Genomic DNA, 21981 nt, shown 5'->3' on the forward strand with positions numbered 1-21981 from the left:
AAAATATTAAATTGATAGAGAGACCGAGAGAGTGAAGATTGAAGAAGAGCGGGGGAAAACGGAGAGGGGGAGAAAGAGAGTTTGAATGGTGGTGAGAGTAGATTATAACCCTTCCAAGCAGGACTGGGAGCCAGACTTGGCTGCACTTCAGCTACACTCTGCACACTTCAGCTCAAGTGTGCGTCCATTAGTGCACTCCATTTGCACTCAGAAAGCCATGCACTCGGAGATGATGCACATGCACAGACGCACACAGCCAACTCTCCACCCTCTGCTCATACATGCAAAACCCAGAAGACACGGAACAGTCAGGGTACAGTATAGCTCTGCCCTCTAACACACAGAAAAGTCTTACTGACCCAGTCTCCATCTCTTTTCAGACACACACACGCACACACACACACATACACACACTACACACACACGCGCGCGCACACGCACGCACGCACACACATACACACACACACACACGCACACACACACACCACACACACACCACATGAACGCACAAGAGCACACACACACACACACACACACACACCACACGCAGGCGCGCACATAGACACACAAACACAGACACACACACACCTACACACACACACGCACGCCTGCACACACACACACACACACACGCACGCCTGCACACACACACACACACACTCCTTTCTAGCCACCAGATTGCTTCCCGTCAAAATAAATAATTAAATGTGCGCTATAACAGCTTCCGAAAAAAGATACCTCAATTAGAGCGAAATGGGTAAATGGCCTGTGGGTTAGGCGCTTGAAGGGGGGGAACACAACTTCCAGAACGCACACAAAGACATAAAGACACACAGCATATTACATAAGTCAAAGCATGACCCCAGAAGCTTTTTATTCAGTTGTTGCGATAGTAATTTGACCTCCCTCCTCTTTCAGCAATCAGCTTAGTGTAGTCTTTTTCTCAAATCCGTCCAAGGGACCCATGGCCAAAGACCTGCCAGGCGGGGAGCTAGATGAGTGGCAATGAGATGTGAGGGAGGACCTGAGTGGATGCCGCTGGGTCAATGCCGAGTGTGTGTTTGGAGCCTGTCTTTGTACATGAGAGAGAGAGCGGGAGCTCTGTGTGTGTGCGGAATGGCAATTAGGATCGGAATAAATGAGGGCTGCGTGTGAGAGAATGAGATGCAGAGCTAAATTTTATTGTTTGTAATGAAAAGATTTTGCTGCAAGCCACTGAAAGCAATAGTTCTTTTAAACTGTGTATGTTAAAGGACAGATTGTTCCTACTGTTTGGGGGTTTTGTTTTTGCAAAAGCTATGGCGTGTAACAAGCTGGTGCGTCATTTGTGCTAGTCCCCAGCCTTGATAAATGACAGGATTGCATGAATTGAATGACTTGAAATCTGATGCAAAATGTACAAATAGATGGACATATATTTTTCATACGAACACTTAATGATATTAGGCAGTCACTTTGTACTACTACAAACCCATTAGCGTTTTTCCTTGAAGCCGATTTGCTGTCCTCTGTTGCACCTGCTCATTCATATCCATGCAGATGTTTCACATGCCAATTGCATTTCTGACTGGCTGCCATCCGCACACCTTCAATTTTTCAAGCGGCGCTGGCGTGTGTCCAGGTTGCATGCTTTGCACTAACCTCATAATACACTGTAGTGTGTTCATCAGTGGGGCCGTAACGCTAAAGCTACACCAGGGCATGTGCCAAAGCCAAGCTCGCAAATGTTTCACTGGGACAAATAAATTACAGGATATAGGTCTAATCTCGCCAATGCAAACAGATGGCTGCCGGACCTGTAAACCTACTGAGTAAGCACACTGGAGGAGTATTATCATTCGTGCTAACATGGGTAGCTTCGACTGGGCTGTTCTGTTTGTGAAATGCCAGACATGTTGATTCTAGTGTACAGCATAGTGCATCCGAGTACAGGTCGCAGAGCTGCAGGGTGAGTGACAGAGCTGAGAGTTCAACCGTGTGAAAAGGTTTGACAGAGAGTAAAGGATTATGAGTCACATTCAAAATGTATTGAAAAAAAAAACAACAACTCTCAAACGGCAGTAAGATGAACAGAGCGTGGTGGATTGAACGAATGTTGAAAGGGTTTATGTCTGATATGTGTAGCACACTCGTTCACCTTGCTACGGTTAAGAGTAGGTCAAGTAGCAATGATTCTTTCCGCAAAGAGAGGATTGGCTGTGTAATGTCGAGTGGGTAAAAAAAAATGGGAGCAATGGGCTGCAAAAGAAAGAAATGTAAGCGATTAAAGATGCAAGCGACAAAAAAAAAAAAAAAAATGGACAAACGCAGAAATAAAAGCCACACATATACAGCATGCCTAAATGAAGGGTTTGAGAGATATACTGAGGGACAGGGAGAGTCAACCCGGGACTGAAAGCACGGGGCGAGCGAAGTGAGAAAGAAGGGAGAGAGTGACAGAGGGAGGGGGTGTGCATGGATACAGGGTGCCGGGGGTCTTTGCTGGGTCTTTGCGGTGGGGCGAGATTGCGTGACAGCGAGAAGAAAGTGCAGTGCGGTGTGTGTAATGCTCTCAAGACGGATATTAAGGCGCGCTGGACGACTCATACGACCACTGCCCCGTGCTTTTCTTTCCTTTATTCTACGCCTCTCTCCTCCATCCTGCCCCCTCGGTTTCCACTAATGATCACCGCGTCCTGCCACACTGCCGACTGCTGACTGATGCCCACTGACAGTCGCGCTCAGGCGGAAAGGAGGCAGCCCCCTTTCCAAGAGTGCAGCCGCGTACACACACACACACACACACACACACACACACACACAGCACACAGGCAATAGGTGAGGCACTTTCTCACATGCATGTATCTACTCAAAGCTGCTGACAGATGGGTATTTGTGCATCCACAGGACCATCAGCCACTACTCCACATAGGCCACATACATAGGGCCGCTCGGCAGTCACGCACTTACTGTAAATATGGCTCCATCCAACTGCGTCTGACATCGGGAAATTTCATGTGATGGACGAGAGTGAGCCGTGGAGGTGATCACGGGAAACTGGGGCTTGCTAATGATAGCTCGGGGACACATAAAAAGAAAGTTGTTTATTAGAATTTGAGGAAAGGTAAATGTAATGCAGGTGTAAGTTGACCATATCAATGCATTTTATTATGAAATAGGTGTATAGAGTAGAGAATTATTTGGCTTAAATATAAACCCACTTATTTTGTGGGTTAGTCCATATGCTGTATACTGAATACATTCTTGATTTAAATGTTTCCATTACTAAACTATTCATTCCATAACTAAACTATTCATTCAATATGATCATTTTAGTCGAACGCTCAATACATTTAGATACATTTTTAGGTGACTGAAGAATATTTACAAATAGATAAAATGTATTAGCAATGAAAATTAGAGACAGTTTATCCTTTTTTTGATATCTTGATTTAATAATGTTGCTGTTGGTGTGAAGTGCGAAATGGGAACGACACACAAAATGTTGTTGAGAGCCGGATTCAAAATACTGTGTCCAGATAACCATTATGATGGTCAAAACAAGATCAAATAAAAGTGATTATTTTCTTTTTTTTTTGGCCTGTATGCTTTTTTAGACAGGATAGTATAGCGTGAAATGGGGATGAGACTGGGGAAGGACATTGCAGCAAACTGTTGACGCTGCAGGTTGCTCACATGCTATACACTTGAGCATAGAGCAGCACTAAATATGATTTTTTTTTCCAGCCGAGTTTGGCCAAAAATGTATTTCTCACTGATTTTGTGTAAACAGAACAATACAAGTGTTGTGTTCATTCGTAGGCCATATTTTACATAGCAGTATGATCTTCTGTGCTTTAAAAAGAAAAGTTTGACTTGGATATTTTATATTTGGATGGAAGGAGAGAAGTTTGCCTCACCAAGTTGTGTTGCGTGTGTCTTTTCTTTTTGTTTTGTGATAAATTGTTAGAAATGTTGTCTATCTGACACAAACTGCCTTGTAATGTTACCAGTTTGTGATTCATGCATTGATTTTTTTCATCTTCCAGGCAATTTGACTCAAAAAGACATTTTGGTAAGCACGGTTTGACAATATAAAAGAAGTGAAACTAACTGCACTGACTTGTACTTGTCGTTGGCCATTCCTATACTCCCGACTGTGGGGCACCGTTCGCTTGGCCCCTGTAATCCGACCAATCAGAGCCCAGCCCTGGATCATGACTGCTGTGGAGAGGTTAGGAATTAGGTCACAACATTTCACTTCTCTAATTAGAGGCAGGGAGAGTGTGTCTGTGCATGTGCGCCTATTTATGCGAGTACATGCTGGGTGCACTTAATCCATAGGCGGCCTCTATGGTAATGGAGTACCCTGGGAAGACGCACTCAGCGGCAATTCTTTAGCACTGCTTATAGTTGTTAGTGTCAGGCTAGAAATGAAAAAATTGTGATGGTAATTATGTTGATAGGCATCCTATTGTGTAATACGCTATCAGTTGGTCAATGGCCCAGCTTGTCTTAAACTGATGACTCTTTAGCACTTTATGATGACAGTCTGGAATGAACCTTCAGCTATAGCATTTGTGAAGACAACAATGTGTTTGTTGTATTGGAATCGCAGGCAATAATTTACAAAAAATGTAATGTTTGTAACTGTATTGCCCACTACTTTAATGGGTTGTTCAGATTTATTTGCAAATGGTATATTTTGTTACTATTCAATTGTAGAAAGATTGTGGGTGCAAGAAAAATTACATAGGCCAGATTAATTTGCCAACAAACAAAAAGTGGTCCCAGACTGTCCCTCTATTGAAACAGTTGTAACCCTTGGCATTATATGTATTGAATTGTTGCATTTTTTATGTTGCATTGTTGTGGTTGTCCATTTTTTTCCTTTAACTGGCTGCTTGCTTTGTTTTACTTTTACTTTATTGTTTTATTACATCTGTACATTTTTAAGTGACTAATCTGTGCATTGATTGAGAAAAAAGGGATTCCCTACAATAGATGACATTTTAAAAGTTATACATTAGATTATATACTGTCTGTCAATGTTCAGATGACTTTTTGCATAACTCGTATCGGGGTTGAAAAAAGGTTTCCAAACAGGTCAGACTGCATTATAAAATATGCATGTCAGACATCCCCTTTCACTTAGTATCCATGTTAAGACACTACTTTGGCCTTACAAATCCCATATTGAGGCAGGTTGGGACTTTATACGGACTCCAGCTCATCAAGAATCCTCGTTAACTTCTGTGCGGATACGAATAGCATGCAAGGTGAAAGCATTTTGTGGCTTGCTCTTGGTAACCCCCGCTGTTCAATCTATCTGGGATGTCTCCATGCAGGGGGGCGAGGCAAGACATACAACTTTTTTCTTTTACAGTTTTAATGCACTTGTGCGCCTTTTGTTCACTGTCAGTTGTTTACGGGGTTTAACATGACAAAGAGTACGACCTTTTGTTTCTCAGCGCAGTTGGGTGTCTGTGAGGAGGACAAGCGGGCTAAACACTCGCATGGATTGGAGCGATGGGACTACTCTATCATTTTACACGGAGAGAGTAGCAGAGGGGCTAGCCTTAATTAAGTTTTCAGGAGGCTCTTGAAAGGTCATGGCATGCCTCTACGCCGCGTCGAAATTTGCACCCCCCTCCCTCCCCTACCTTTCAAAACCTTCCTATTGCAATCTATCCAGTCATCAGCCCCCCATCTGTGCGCATTAGCCATTCATGAACACACTCATTAGGGTGGGAGTTTGAAGCGATTGTGTTCACTAGTTTGCGGCTGGAGCGTGGCGATTAATATTTCAGCATCTCCCGTTGAGGAGCTGAGAGCAACTTTGGTCCTCTCAGGGCTGAGGAGAATTAAAAAAAAGAAAGAAAAAAAGAAAAAGTAGTGGTGGAGATTGCTCGCTGGCACACACTGCAACTTATACTACATTGCATTCATATTTCCACTTATTGCATACACAAGTGAAATTTGAAGACAAAAATCTAAGGCAGCTAACAAGATATAACTTACATAGGCTTATTGAAATGTTTGTACGGGACTAAGTAATGAAAGAGATAGGAAAAGGAATCTTTTTGTTGTTGTTTTGGTTGCATTCTGATGCAGCTTTAAGAATGTTCTGTATTTTACAGCACACGCTTGGATTGCCTTATGTTCTGATTAGCGTACGTATTAATATTTTACGTTAGATCAAAAACTGTTCAATTCACCATACATTTTACAGTGGGATAGATGGTTGCACAATATATATATATATAAAATTATGGTTATCAATAATTTTGACAAAGATTTACAGATTTTTTTTTATTTTGCCTTGTTTTTTAAACTTATTTAGTCTATGTCTGTGTAATCCCTTAGTCGCCCAGGTAAGTTCCATAGTAAAAGATCAATCTGTCAACTGGACAGGCTTTTAAGAGGGAAGACATTTCGCTACATGTACTTCTTCTATTCCTCTGATTTATGTCTATAGGTACAGATGTAAGGCAGTGACAGTTTCATTCTCTAAATTCAATTTTAATTGTGGCACAGTTTGTCTAGTTAATTAGTCATTTAGGTTTTTGATGTCATTTATCTGAATTTAAATTATACTTGATTTGAAATATCACAATGACATGAGCGCTATTCTCGGATCATGCCGCCATATTATCACTTATATGAGCCATGTAATACGCATCATATCTAATTCTCTGCTTCCTATCCAATCTACAGCTCCTTGAACCATTGAACCTTGAAGCAGAGGGACTTTTTGATTGTCAATCTCTGCTTAAAGTAACACAAGCTTAAAGTAACATACCGGTAATAGAAACATGCACATCAAGTTGAATTAGTGACAGGATGCCAACAACTTGTTTTGAATTAACTGTGCCATTGTCTGTCTGTCAGATATGACTAGTCCTGTCTTCTTCTTGTCATTCTTGACAGATATCAGTTTTTGAAAGCAGAAGCAGCTTCTAACAGCTCAGGTCTGACATTCACCACATCAGAGCAAACAAAAACGCTTTATTTAAAGAAGGATTTCTCTTAGTGTCATTTATGCTTCCAAACCCCAACTTTTTATGAAAAAGATAGTGTCCTGTCCATTGTTCATCCTGCCATTGTTTACTAGCAGGATATACTGACAACAATGGAAGAACCACTGAGCCATTTGTGGAATTTGATTGGTCAAGGTTTGCAGTTGGGGTGGGCCATGACTGCATAACATCAAATCGTAATTTGTTAAAAAAATGTTAACTGTAATCTGATCCTATAATGATCTGCCAATAATCTACAATAATTCAAGGTGTTTCTAAACAACTTCATGATTTCATTGCCATTATCATCTTCTGGGTGAGTGACAATGGCTTCAGCCAATCAATGTGAAGTGTGATCTCCGAGAAGATTGCTGCAATTACATAAAATTGTTCGCTGTCCAGAATGAGATCCCTCCCGATTAGCCAATCAGGGACATGCATGGTCCGTCCATAGCTAAACAAATGTGGCTGCTTATGAAGAAAAAACAAAGAAAAGAAATATAACTGGAGACTGACAAACATTGCATATTTACTTTGAGAGGAGAGAAATGTGATTTTGCTCTAAATCATAGATGACCAATGAGCTAATCTGATTGCACAGTTCTGTTTGAGTTTACCCGAGGACGGGCGTGGTGGCCAGACTCACTCTACGCCAAGAATTGTGATAAAATAAAAATTGCTGTATGAATTTTGACATAATTCCCACCTCTTCCTTGCAGTCATCCTTAAATATAAAGCCTGTATTAGACTATATCTTTGCTGAGATCTACGTAAATGTGTTCACCTTTTGGCACTTTTGTTATTTTCTTTGTTCTGATCTAAATAATGTCTCTCTCCATGATCACTTCTATAAAATATTGCATTGAACCAGGCTGGCCGCTCCATATCTGAAGAGGCAACTTGGATATTCAGTGTAACTATATCCACACACAAAGACATCACTCACACCAAATTGATGCTCCCCTTCTTTGAGACCGTACAGCGGCAGTAAATTAATGAGAATATGAGGCCGCCAGGAGTATCATGGGTTATCAGCCTGTCGATATATGAGGCACTGCTCGCCAATACTGAGAGCTGTGGAGACTGAACTCAGCTGGGCTCCTTTCCATAAGGTCTCCATTTCAAATGCGCCAAAATATGGATGGATTTCAAAACACCGCATATGGTTTTTGATGTAATTTAAACATGCGATGCCCAGAAACTCCAAAAGAAATATTGAATTTGATCCTGCTAGAAATGAATTTATATTAGACAAGAGCAACTACCAACTTTATGCAATTGTTGTATTGGGTTTAAAATAAGAGACAATTACTCTCATGAAATGAATTACTAAACATTTAAATACAGGTTTATGCTTCATGGGCTTTATTAATATCATTCCATATGACACATTTCAGTTATTTTACATCTCCATCGGCATGTGGAAAAGCATAAGAAAAGGAACTAATATCTAAAGTTCAATCTGTGCCAGAATGTTTAAGAGGGTTAGTTTTGTTTGATTATTATGCATGGCTCTGGTGTAGAAAAGAGTGAATATTAAAGTTGGATTGTTGCACTTAGTCTCTGGTAACATTGTTAAAAATAGTGCTTCATTACCTGTCTGCTTTGGCATTTCATTCTAACACTCCTTGATTTATTTTGCAGAGGATATTTCCTGTACTTCAGAGTTATTTGCGGTACAAACTTACTTTTGTGATTTTCATACATTACTAAATATGGTTTCAAAGCTTAACATTCTGTTGCTCGGAACAAAAAAAGCAGTCGGAGTGGAGTCCTCAAGCCAAGGTCAAGGTTACCGTTAAGGCTGATACCAAGGGAGGATTGTCTCGTTACATCCTTAAACTACCCTAAGCTTCACCATTTAGATCTTTACAATTCTGGGGAGAGGGCCTCTTTTTGTTTCTCTTCTCTGCCCTTCTCTTGTCCCCCCCCCCCCCTTTCCTCTCCAACCCTCTTTTCCCAATACCCTGCTTTTTATTCCAAGCATACCATTCAACCATCCCTTTCTCCCACATAGGTGTTCAAATAAGTGGGAGCGAAAACGGGCGGTTAGGTTTTGACGCTTAATGAAGTTCTCCTGCACCTTACGTCGCCCTATTAAACCTCTGCCCCCTAGCTCCTACCCACTTCACCCCCTCGCCTTCCCCACACCTCTTGCCTCGTCTCTCCCCGAGGGACCGGGTTGGCAGGGAGAGGAGCTGGGCTGCTATGGCAACAACAAGGATACCCTCCCTCCTCTCCCACAGGTCTCCTTAGCAACTGGTAGCTTGGCATTGCGGTAATGAGTGTGCCCGGTGTGCCAGGCTTTGTGTCATGCCGGCATGTGCGCTGCTGCTGCTGCGTGTGTGGAGAGAGTGTGCGTGCATAGGTCTCTCTGTGGTTTTTCAAGGCTTTTGGTTTGCATGCTCGCTACAGGTTGCCAACGTGCTGTAGGTGAGATTTACAAGGTGTGATGACAGAATTTGAAACCACTACTTGGGGAAGAACAAGAATATTAGTGAGACTGGAATTATGAACATTCAGATCAATTAAAAATGGGGGATTTGTTGGATGTGAGGAAATTAACTGCTTAATATTTCAATCCAAGAAAGGTTTAGTTTAGAGATTAGTTCTTGTGGCACACTTTGCTGCTGTAGGAATTGTCTAAATTGTAATTTATCTACTTAAAGGTGCACCATGTAACATTTTTGAAAGATAATCCACCAACTGGAGATTATATTGTAGTACTGCACAATAGATCACAACAGTATTGATATAGCAATAATCAATATAACAAACAAAATGTATTCCAATAACACCAAGGTTCTCCATAAAACAGAAATACAGGTTTTGTTATTCCTTTGCTTGGAATGTTGCCCATTAAACCTTTCTTTCTCCATGGCAACAAGCAGGTTATGCCATCAGACCAAGTTACATCCCAGATCTCAGGAGAGGCAACCTTGCTTGCAGTACAATGTGTGTTTTTCAAGGTAATTTTAAGCCATAAAAACTCCTGTAATAAAATGTTTATGTCAAATAAATAAATATATAAATATCAGGCCCTTACTCCTTGTACCCCATGTGTTTCTGTGCAAGTGTTCTGCAGATGTGTGTTTTCATGCAGTAAGATTGTGACCACTCTTGTCAGTACTGTGAAATTGAAGCAATTAAAGGGACAATCTGATGAATTTTGCATGCCATGTGTACAGCTGCCTTTGAGTTTGCTGCTCGGCTGAAATTAAATTAAACGCTGAGAATGGTGTTTATTAAAGTGTGATCAGAGGTGTGCACTGACCTTTAGAATGTGGGAAATGAGATTCTCATTGTTATGAATGAGATTATGTGGAGGCCGAGTGTGAAAAAGCCAAAGCCTGCATTGATTTCATTGTTGGCCAACAGTTTCTTTGTATACAGCAGGGGAGGTTTCAATAATCAAATCCACACTGTGCCTGTTTACTATTAAATGGACTGATGCACAAATATAGACACACAGGCGCTCACATAAATGCAGATTGACTTGCAAATGCTCGCACATGCATATCTGGCCCATCTTGTTAAAAAAAAGCTGTAAAAGCCTCTCCACAAATGTGTTGGTCTTTAACAAAGGCATGGCAGGCCCAGTGGAAAATGTTAGTTTGCTCCCTAGACGAGGTGTGAAGTGCGAGCAGGCGGCCGGCCCCACAGGTTGGCCAGCTCAAACACCTGTTGTGTGAACGCGCTGTGGGAGTGCATGAGCTCAGCCTCCCTCTCAGGTCTCTTCGGAGCAGCCACACCCGTCCTTTTGCCGGCATGTGCTGGTCCTGCTTCTCCCTCTGAGGCTCCCCCCTTTAGTGCGTGGGTGTCAGACGTGGAGCCCAGATTGTGTCCCCTTTGCGCCCACCGGAAACACTCAGCTGTCTCTGGCATTGGACAAGCGGATTTTCCGATCCCCTATCCGGGTCTCAGATGCTCCGCTAATCTGTCGTTTCTATTTTTATTCACAAGAGCTGTGGCAGCCCGGTGCTGTCCCAGACCTTACCACCCCAATGCCAACCTTTCACTTGGCATCTCAGCTGATGAGTCGCCTGCCATTGGCTACAATTGGTGCAGAGTCAGCCAGGAATCCCCTCTAACTCCAATGTGCTCTGCTCATCTGCCCTGCCCCTGCAGGCTCTGAGGCAGCTAGACACAGCACACTCACTTACCATTTTAGCTTTTATTTAAATGGCACTCCTGCTGTGTAGTGGAATAATGGGGTCAGATACAGAACGCCTTTCAATGATTCCACAGTGCTCACTCACTTATTTAAGTGCTTTGACAGCCAAGAGAATGCACATTTGAATTGGTTGGTGCATGGATTAAGTAATATTTTGCCGGTAATATGCCAGGACAGTTTTTGGCAAATAGCCTTACTTAAGAAGAAACAGATTGTTGTTATTACATTCCATGTATTTCTTTCAAGAATTTACAAATACTGCCAACTCGAAGAGATCCCGCAGTGATACACAGATAAATACCATTCCTAATTCACTGTTTATTTTCCTGTCCAATGAGGACTGTGTACCTTGCATGCCAATGCAGTCGTGACCACTGCTGTGGAGGCGATGATGGCATGTGGCAGAGAAGTAACTGTTTCTCACCTCCTAATAAAAGAGGCTCCTTTTAATCTTTTCAATTTGATTGCATTCCAAAACAGGCCTGTCTGCCCATCTGTCTCTCTTAAAGAAGCCTCCTAAAGGGATTTTAATCATCTGATGCTGAGCTTCTCAGGCAAATAGCTAAATATATCTTTCTCTATTTCACACTTTTCCTGCACACATACACCCAAAACAATTAAACTAATATGTTTTTGTTGTATCTATCATGCCTATGTCCTAGCTGTATCTGTTAGCCCAGACACATTCATGAGGCCTCTTAGGCCCACTTCAGGTTCCCCTCAGACACCATCACACCCCGACCACATCCCTATTAATCTACATGGCTCTAAATTCTTTATTTGCTTCAAAGGGACATCATGAGCCGTGACATCAATCACAAAAAGAGAATATTTAGCCAGCGCTAATTTCTACCAATAGCCTGGAGACAAGCTTAGCTGACAAAACTCATTCCTGTGCTAAACAAAACTGCTTGTGTTGAAACCTCCCCTCCCCCTGATCCTTGCTGCCTTCTGCACAGGCAAATACGGCATCACAATAAATGCAGTTAGCGCTTCTGTTGCTCCCCCTTGATTTGGGCTTATCAAATGAATGTGCACCATAGATGTATACCCTTTGACGATACATAATGGCTCCATTCTGCTTGAAATGGTTGGGTAATACCAGTCGAGTGTGGCAAACGGCTTTACCCGGTGCCACTATAAGAACAGCTGCTGTGTTCTCTGACGGGCAGGCACACCACACGGTTTCACCCTTGAGGTTGTTTCAATTGGGTGAGTGGTTTCTTTTTGCCCGTTCCCAGACCCCACTCACGGGCCATAGTTCCTCTCTCAGTTCTGTTTGAATGAGTGCACATTGGCCACAAGATCGGTCCTTTAAAGCATTTGACCTGTTTCTTTACCCCTCCATTGGTAAGCATGTGTGTGGGTGAGAATAAAAAGGGAAAACACTTTAGATGGTTGTGGGTGGGGGGGCTTAAGGATGGGTGTGGGAAGAATGGGGGGCATTTTGAGGGCATCACTTTGTGTGGCTCCTAGGGGCCCCTTGCAGTATTTTGACATTCCCATCTACCATCCCTGGAGCCAAGATCTTGTATTCTTTTTAAGCACAGCTGCCACCAAACCAGTCAGATGCCTCATATAGAACTATACATTTTGCCTCAATGACTTTTCTTGTAGCAAGCAATGTGTTGGGCATCAAGCCAATGTAGTGGAGTTTGTAACAACAATGATAGACATTAAATTGGATTAATTCAAGGTTCCACATATCGAAAAATATGAAAAAAAAGTATTAAAAAGGGAGAAGAGTACAGTGACTGATGGGTAGAACTTCCCGAGCAGTAATTAATTGATCTTTAGCGTCACAAGTGAGATGGAAAAAACTTTCTAGACCACCTGTGCGCTGTATATAATTGTCATCAAAGTAGCCTACACTTAATCCAGAGACCTTAACGAGAATCGACCCCAAGCTGATTGTCTGTCTTCCACAGAGGCAACTTTGTTCGGTTTAATTAGCTTTGATTGTGCCATAAACATTCTCTTTTGCATTATGTCTGAATACGTCCCATCAGTGTGATTTAGTGGTGCCTGTTGATAGCACTACTGACAGCAAAACAAAGAACTCACAGCACTACTTACGACTCTGTCTGTGCTTCCCACTGTTATGGGACTGGGCAGGGCATCGCTGCAGAGGTCCACCCTCCGGCATATTCATTATTTAGAGGCCTCTCTATGTGGCCCTTTGTATTAAAGGCTGTATGATTTGAATATGAAGTAGCTTCATGGACCCAGGCGTGATGTGTGTTCCTCCATCAATGTAAGTTTCTATAGGCTTCATTCATTTGCTGTGGAAAGCTAGTAGGCTGTATGAGAATTTCCATTGTATGAATATTTAATACATAATAAAGTTTTCAATTTTATTCTGTTCAAGCCTAAGGGGTAAAATATCTGGCAAAGCCAACCCTCAAGGACAGAAAGGTTGTAGATGTGTGTAAGTATGAAAAACACCACTCATATCAGCTCAGTCACAAAAACTGCATTGGGTTACTCAAATACACACAGACAAAATGGTTTAACATGATCCTATTAAGACTTCACAGTAGCTATATTCCCTCCTTCTCACATTCTCTTTTGCTGTATTACTATAGGATCATAGCATGTTCTGGCTGCATGCTGTGTCCGTGGTGACCTGGCATAGTTCTGTATGAGACTCCCAGCTGGGAGTGCCCCTGAATCAACTTGGGATTAGCCAAGGATTGTCTGGGATTACTCGGGGATGGAGAAGGATTAGCAGTGACTGCCTGTTTTCGGGGCGTGAGGGCCATAGGATGGCCAAATTGCCCCTGATTCAGACTCAGGCAACAGGAGGTGAACACAGCCACACCCATTGCAAAACCACCTGCAACTATTGAGCTATTCTTAGCTGCTGCATAAGGAAATAAAGATAAACTAATGTGGTTTACAGTACAAGACAGGAAGCCACCAGCCCGCATGATGATACCATAGCTGGCCACTGTCCGAAATCTCACAAATCTCTGTAGCAGGTGGATTCATCAGATAAAGAGGGTTTGGGATGAGGATAAATCCCCTCAAGTTCAGTGGGACTGCTTCCCTCAAACCAGAGGATAAATTGAGATTTGAACCTAACAGGTCACACTAAATTGCAACATAAAGTGGTTTGGCCCTTGGAAAGATATCCCATATGGACTGAGCGGTGTCATGAATTACATAAAATATAGAATTACATATGTAGCATGTACCTGTGCATGCTATTCTGGATGAGAGTGGTTCGGAGTGGTCTGATAGGTGCGTGATTGGGCCCTGGGTGAGACAGGGAGTTGGCACAGCACGTAGAGGAGCCGTCAGAAGCAGGAACGGGCATCCCCTGCGGACCCGCACTGCCGACATGAAAGGCTGTTTAGTGTTGGAGCAGCAGCATCAAACAACCGCCTCCTCTTGCATCCTTTCCCCATCCCCCATCTCCACACTCTCTTGACTCTCACCACAATATGATATAGTTCTGCTGTTGCACGTTTACACGGTCGCTATGGTTACCTAATATTGGAGGTGTCACAACGAGATAATCCAAGGAAGTATTCACAAATCACCTGAATTCAGTTTGCTTCCCATTTATGTGCCGCAATTTGATATATTTGTTTCCCTGCCGCGCAATTCACTGGGAGTACAAATAATTCTCACCATAATAGAGATGGCAGAAGTATGGGTACATTCAGTCAGTTACATCCTATTGTTGCTGGATATTCCTGAACCACAGGGGTTTTTTCAGATTCAATGTCAAAATGCCTCAACCATTATAAAGAATGAAATTGCAACCACACAAAACATCAAGAACTGTAGCATCCAGGAATCATTGACATGCAAATTGAATATAAAATCTTGTTTTTTTTACTGAATGTATGCATGCACATGCCAGTGTTGAAGTATTTGGTGATGAATAACACAAAGCAGGGAGATTTAACTTAAAGTAGAAAAAGGTGCAGGAATTGAAAATCATACAAAATAATGTACTTAGCACACTGTGACAAAATAAAAAGGATTATGATAAAGACAGAATAGGAGAGATTGGGAGATTGGAAGAGAAGGTAGATGTCAGAGGGTGGGATACATCCATTAGTCTTCCATCCTCCTGGCTCATTCTCGGTGCAGCCCCCATTCTAGCTCAGCTACAACAGTGAAGGAGACAAGCCTGGCACTAAGCCAGACTGGCACCCACATCAAACGTACAGTACGCCCCACCGCAGCAGCTACACCAGGCAGGCTGAATGCAGGAGTAGAGGAGGACAGATGGATTGATGGAAATGAAAGTGGGTGGTTTGACGTACATACGGAGCACGCCTCAAGACTGACTTCCAGGTCGTTCCAGGTTGGCTGAGGTTGACAGGGTCTTGCTCGGTGCCAGCTGTAGCTGTCTTTCAAAATGTGTTTGTGTTTTTCAGCGCAAGCTCAAATTTCTAAAGCTATGACACTGGTTGACAATGATTGAATAAACTACAGAAATCTACCTGGCTGAGTATTTTATTTATTGAGTAAAGACAATGAACTGCCACAGTGATCATAGACAGTACGTCAGATGTATTCATTTGTCATCAAGGACGCACTTTTAAATTTGCCAACGTCTATTTGCTTCTGTGAAAGTACTGCATAGCATTGGCATCCCACAAGCCCCAAGCACAGTGAAATATAGAAGTGTGATGTCAAACTAATGAGGGACCACCTGGGATCATACGAGTCAAGGCCTAAAGATCCAAATATTATTGTACAATTTATGACTGGTTTCAATTACCTGTTTTTTTTTCACCACATAATTTAGAACCTGGGCAACATTTATACCAGTGTGTACCTAATCCAATAATCCACTATAATTAATGATAGCTTCTTTGATAATAAAAAAAAAAAATCAAATGTGAAATCAACCCATCTGACTGGCCCTTTTTTCTCTCTCTGTGCAGAACTCTATCCGGCACAACCTGTCCCTCCACACGCGGTTCATCCGAGTCCAGAATGAAGGAACTGGCAAGAGCTCATGGTGGATGCTGAATCCAGATGGAGGGAAGATGGGCAAAGCTCCACGTCGCCGGGCCGTCTCCATGGACAACAGCACTAAATACCTGAAGAGCAAAGGCCGCATCAGGGGCAAAAGAGTGGGCCGCCCTGGTATCGGAGCTGGAGCTGCTGGGGTGGGACTCCAGGGATCACCCGACAGTGGCAGTCCTCCTCGGAAAATTCTTCAGGGATCAGGGGTCACTTCTACAGATGGAGAATTTGATGCCTGGACAGATATCCACTCCAGAGCCAGTTCTTCTGCCTCTACGTTAAGTGGACGCCTGTCCCCTATTCTTGCAGAAGGAGAGGCTGGAGAACCTGAGGAGGGGGTGCTGTCATGTTCCACTTCCCCGCACCTTTACCCCTCACCAACCAGTGCCCGCTCTCCATCAATGGGTGCTGGAAACCACTGTCCGTCGTTGGAGCAGTTGCCGCAGCTTGCAAGTCTAACTGGTGCCATCAGCCTGGACGAGCAACTAATGGACGATTACCATCACCACCACTCACAGCAGCACCACTCTTCTGTTGGGCGGCACAAGCACCAGAGCCCAGTTTATCACTACAGCTCTGTGGTGAAGGGCTCTTACAGTGCTGGTGTTTATGGAGGCACTGGCATGGGCATGTTGCGGCACCATTCACCCATGCAGACCATTCAGGAGAACAAGCCCGCTAGTTTTTCTGGAACGATGCGGGCGTACTCCGGCACAAATGCTCTTCAAAGCCTGCTAACGTCAAATGGGCAGTATTGCTCTAAGGACATGATGTTAGGACAGGAGAGAGACAGCCACTCCATGATGAGCCAAACCAGTAATGGAATAGGCTCCAACCATCACAATCACCACAGTGGTCACCTGAATGGCCACAGTCACAACCACAACGGACCTCATAGCCATAGCAGAACTCACAGCCATACACCCAACCACAACCACAGCTCACCTCACAGCCTGGCCCACAACGGCCACAGTCTGAGTCAGAGCCTCACGCCGCCTCGGGCACAAGCTCTGGCCCCCAGAGGCAACAACAATCAGCTGCACACCTACAACCACAAAGCCCCGTTCTTGTACAGCCCCCCATCACATGCACACCTCCCAGCCACCACCACACTCCCCCCTAACCCCGCGGGCATGCTCGGTATGCCCCAGGACTCCTGCCATGTAGCTGCTGCCCCACATCCACGCCACAGCCATTATCCAGACCCTCAACACCAAGGCATTTCGAATGGACAGTATCACCATGGCCATGGCATGGGGGGCAGTGGGAACGGCAGCTACCATAATTATGACCAACACCTCCCACATGAGAGACTACCAGCAGACCTAGACATTGACATGTTCCATGGGAGTCTAGACTGTGATGTGGAGTCCATTCTTCTCCATGATATCATGGACTCTGGGGAGGAGATGGACTTTAACTTTGACTGCTCACTGGCCCAGGGTGTTGGCATTGGGATGGGCATGGGAATGGGTGTGACTATGGGGATGGGCATGAGCGGACTGGGGGGGCCACAACAAGCTCACAGTAACCAGAGCTGGGTGCCTGGTTAAAGTCAAGGATACTGCATTGTAACCATGTTTGTTACCCATATCGCACTGTGCTTAACTCTGACATTCTTGACTAGAGGACCAATACCCTTCTCTCTCTGTTTTCCTGACAGCTCCTCGGTTTCTCCTCCTCTGTTGGCCCCACTTTCCCCTTTGAGAGATCTAGTTCATGTCACATTAAGTTTTTCCTTAGATCAGCTATACTGTGATGACAATCTCTCAGCTGTGCTTGCCCAACTTTGTTTCTCATCTACCATGAGAACTAAATTCTCAATGCACTTTACTGCAAGTGGGTCACATCTCCTTGTGCTTTGCTTCCTCCGAGCGCTCGGGCAGACTTTGGTATGTTTTGTACGGTGGTTGCAGTCTTTGACAGGAACAAATAAGAAAATCACAAGCGCCGTTGATAAAATGTCAGCAACTCAAATTAAAATTAGATTTGTTTTTTATTTTTATATACAATCCCTGGCAATCAGGTGACATGTTTTTGTCATGTTTTAATAAACTAACCAAAGTTATACGCTTTAATTTGACAAAAAATAAAATAAAAAAATATTCAAATGGCAATCTCACTTATTAAAATCTTACCTGGATGTTTTTTATGATCTTTGACTTTTCTCTAAAATCTGGTATTTAGTTAAAGTTCTTTTGCCCTCCATAATAGAATGTTGTCACCATATCATTAAATAAAGTCTATCATTACCGGCGAGCATGCAATTTGGCAAATTAAAATGTCATATCCTCTTGTTTCACCTGGGCTTTTTGCACTAGCTGTTGCTTGTGTCCTCTCCACCCGCTGTCCTCTCTCTCTCCTCCTGCCATCGAAGACAAAGTAACCATTCTTCACACTAAGCCATTAATGTGGCTTGATTGAAATTCAGCATCTTGCTTTTAATCTGCAAAGTGATGCTGCAGCGATGTGTCATTATTGAGAATCTAAGGTATTGTCCTCTCATCTCTCACCCCTGGCTGTCCATGCTGGTGCTCGCATCTCTGACTGAATGTGCCAAGAAAGTGAGACAAAACTGTGATTAACCCCGCCGCCTGCCACCGCGCTCGGAGGAGGCCAATGTCACTGTCCACTTGCCTGCTAGCAAAGGGTACAGAATAAAACATGGAAGATAGAAAAGTGCTACCAGTCGTTTTTGTGCTGTCGTGTCAGAAAATAGATAGTATGGCATTGAAATCCATTGCCTTTTATATCTGTGTTTTGTGTTCTTATGTTCAAGTGGAAAAGTTTTGGGATTAATCAAAGATGCAAAAAAGAGGAAACAATCAAATCTGAGGAGCCACTTACATGATGATAGTTCTTTGAAAATTAAAGGATGGTGTTTTTTTTGTTTTTTTCAGAGAACTACTTAATTCTAGCTTGTGATTGGCTTTTAGTATTTTGTAGCTTCTAGTAGTTTAAAGTACAAGGCACTACATGGCAAATGGATACTCTATAGTACATGAGTTAAAATGGCTTGAGTTTAGGATTTTACTATTGAGTTTGAAATTAAATAATTTGATCTGTTTAGATTTTTTTAGTTAGTTGGTCTAGACTTGTAGACTTATTTTAATGTATTTTAGATTGATTGATTGATTGATTTGATTTGATATTTTCTAATTTCAAGAATGATTATTTCTCAGTAGATCAAGACATTTGCAATAAATAAGTCAACTGTATATTGCAATGGTGAAAATGGGTTGAAATGAATTCACAAACCGCATAGATCCAGAACTCCTATATCCAGACACTCATTTACACCACAAAACAATTTGCAAAATCCTAAGTAACAAAGCAGAACTCGAGCATACAATGGAGATTCTTCACAATTTAAGTGATTGTACAACTTAATAAGCTGTTTTTTCACTACGTTGTTGTCATATAAGTGGCTCCAAAATGGTCTTCAGTGTTGGAGACCCACCCCCTCCCCATACACATGTTCCCACACCCACTTTGTATGTCTCTATTCTGTTGTAGTCGTAGCGGTTGTTGTGTTGTTGAAATCTCAAGGACCAACGAGGACTCCGCTGAAATACCTACAGTTGTAAAGGGCGGAAGATGCGGTGAAAAGCAGTCAGCAGCCTGGTATGACCTTCCTGCGTGCCAATACCATGTACCCCTCCCTCTCCCCGTCCATCCTTGCCCCCCTCCCACTTGTGTTCTGTTCAATTCCCTCCTGTTCGGGAGATAGGTGTGGGTGGTTGGTCTCATTTGAGCTCACTGGCCTTGGGAGAAGAAATAAAAAGAGGACACCCTTATTCTCCAGTCCCATCAAGGAGACATTTCGGATGGTACCAAGTGCAGAATGGGGGTGGGGCAGGTGGGGGGGCTCAAGCACCGCACAGACTATCAGACCTATTATTGGGGCAAATACCTTCATTTCAGGGCTTTTAGCTGCGCTGGTTCCACTTAATTTTTCTATGGGAAATTGGACCTCTCAAAGCAGCGACGATATGACTTATGTTAGCACAGCCCTGCCATTCAAAATAAATCTATATACAGTTTATGATGTCTAATTTTTGCTATATTTATTTATGACAGAGATCGGTCTCTCTTTATTGTTGGTGATGTTTGCTTCATATTTCATTTTCTCTGTTAATTTTATAAAATGTCACTTGCCCTTTACCCTCTTACTGACGTTTATTTTGTAAAAAAGCTATATATTAAGAATATTGTAATATAGTTTTTAAAAGCTGAAAAGAATATCAGTTTTGTTGTCTATTTCTTTTTTAAGAGAATGTATCATCATCTGGTGACTGTTAAATAAATCAAATGAAAAGATAAAAAAGTGTCTTTCTGCAACTTTCTTTAGAGTTGATTGTAACTATTATTCATGATTTTCTAATTCAAATCTTCAAATCATATAGAAGCATTCCCCTGGCAATCAGATTTTAGAGGCAGATACCAATCCACTACACATAGAAAAATAATAAAATGTACATTTATTTTGCTGTGAGTATGGCCTACTCACTTACAAATCTATTATGTTACTTTTGATTGGACGAACGCAGCCCTCCTGGAGAAGAAGCACACCCACAACCATGTGTATGCAGACTATGAGCACACAATGTAGTTAGAGATATATAGTATTAGCTAAACAGATTGTGTTAGTTGTTAATAAGACTTGGGTTTTGTAAGACTGTGCTCTCAAAAAGTTATCCTTCACAATCATAAAACCACACTCCTCAAATTTTTCTCGTCTGCACAAAACAAAAGTAAAACTCAAGTTCAAAATCAAGTCCAAAAATAATATTATGACATTGACATTCCATTGTAACCTTTCTGGTTGGTAATTTGATCCTGTAACACATTTTAACACATATTGCATTAAAACAAAATAACATAAAGGGTTAGAGTTTGGTGTTGGGCTACACAGGAACAATTTGGCACATTTCAGATACTTGTCAAAAGATTTCTTCTGGTTATTAATATTTGGAGAACCCAGAAAATAAACAGTATATCCCACCTCCATGATCAACACACCTGTGCTTTCTCAAATACATATTACATTAGAGGTTTACATCAGGTAGCTTTTTCCCTCACTCCAAAGATGAATGGAGGTGCACAGGCTGTTAATTGACTTTCTCTCTGCCACACTCGTTCATTTTTAATTCGCATTTAATTCACACATGCGGACAGGCTTCTCTCGGGAGCCATGTCTGACCAGCGCACGGAACAGCGGCGGTGGAAGGCGTCTACGTGGGAGGGAAGGGGAATGAGCCAGATGAAAAATGGCGAGATGGAAAAATGTACTTTCATGTCGAGGGGCATCAATTGTGTTGCGGACGGCAGGTGGGGAGAGGAGCGGGGAGGGATAGGTGTGTGTGTGTGAGAGAGCCGCTGACAGACATAGACAAAACATAGAATGCACAGACAGCCAGACAGTTGGTAGCATTGGAGTAATAGCCGTGGATCCTGCATATACAAACCCTGTGTCAGAAATCTTGGACCGATATATGGAGGCAATGTAAAGATTGCAATGATTTTCTCTGTATCATGCCTTATTCATAGCAATATATATATATATATATATATATATATATATATATATATATATATATATATATATATATATATATATATATATATATATAGGTTTCATTGAATGTTATTTCCGATATTTCCTGTTTATTATTAGCTGTTTGTTGTTTTATCTGGAATAAAATAGTTTATTGCATTTATATATGTATTATTTAGGGCTGTAGTCCTTTTGTTTAGTCAATAAATCAGCCAATGGTGTCTTGTCTAGTGTTTCCCAACCATATTTGAATTGTTTCA

The 21981-nt window shown here is 42.4% G+C and overlaps 1 protein-coding gene across 1 annotated transcript in view; it reads left to right on the forward strand.

The window, feature by feature from the left end:
- The window catches only part of LOC140373720 (forkhead box protein O6-like), a 37838-nt gene extending 17347 nt beyond the window's left edge, over positions 1-20491 (forward strand). The window contains exon 2 of the mRNA XM_072460351.1: positions 16080-20491. Coding sequence (XP_072316452.1) covers positions 16080-17717 — 1638 coding nt within the window. The 3' untranslated portion in view covers positions 17718-20491. The remainder of the gene's footprint in view (positions 1-16079) is intronic.
- The last annotated feature ends 1490 nt before the right edge of the window (positions 20492-21981 follow it).

The sequence above is a fragment of the Eucyclogobius newberryi genome, unplaced genomic scaffold, assembly GCF_026437365.1.
Source record: "Eucyclogobius newberryi isolate DKJ021-1_F unplaced genomic scaffold, fEucNew1.0.hap1 SCAF_3, whole genome shotgun sequence".
Taxonomy (NCBI): Eukaryota; Metazoa; Chordata; class Actinopteri; order Gobiiformes; family Gobiidae; genus Eucyclogobius; species Eucyclogobius newberryi.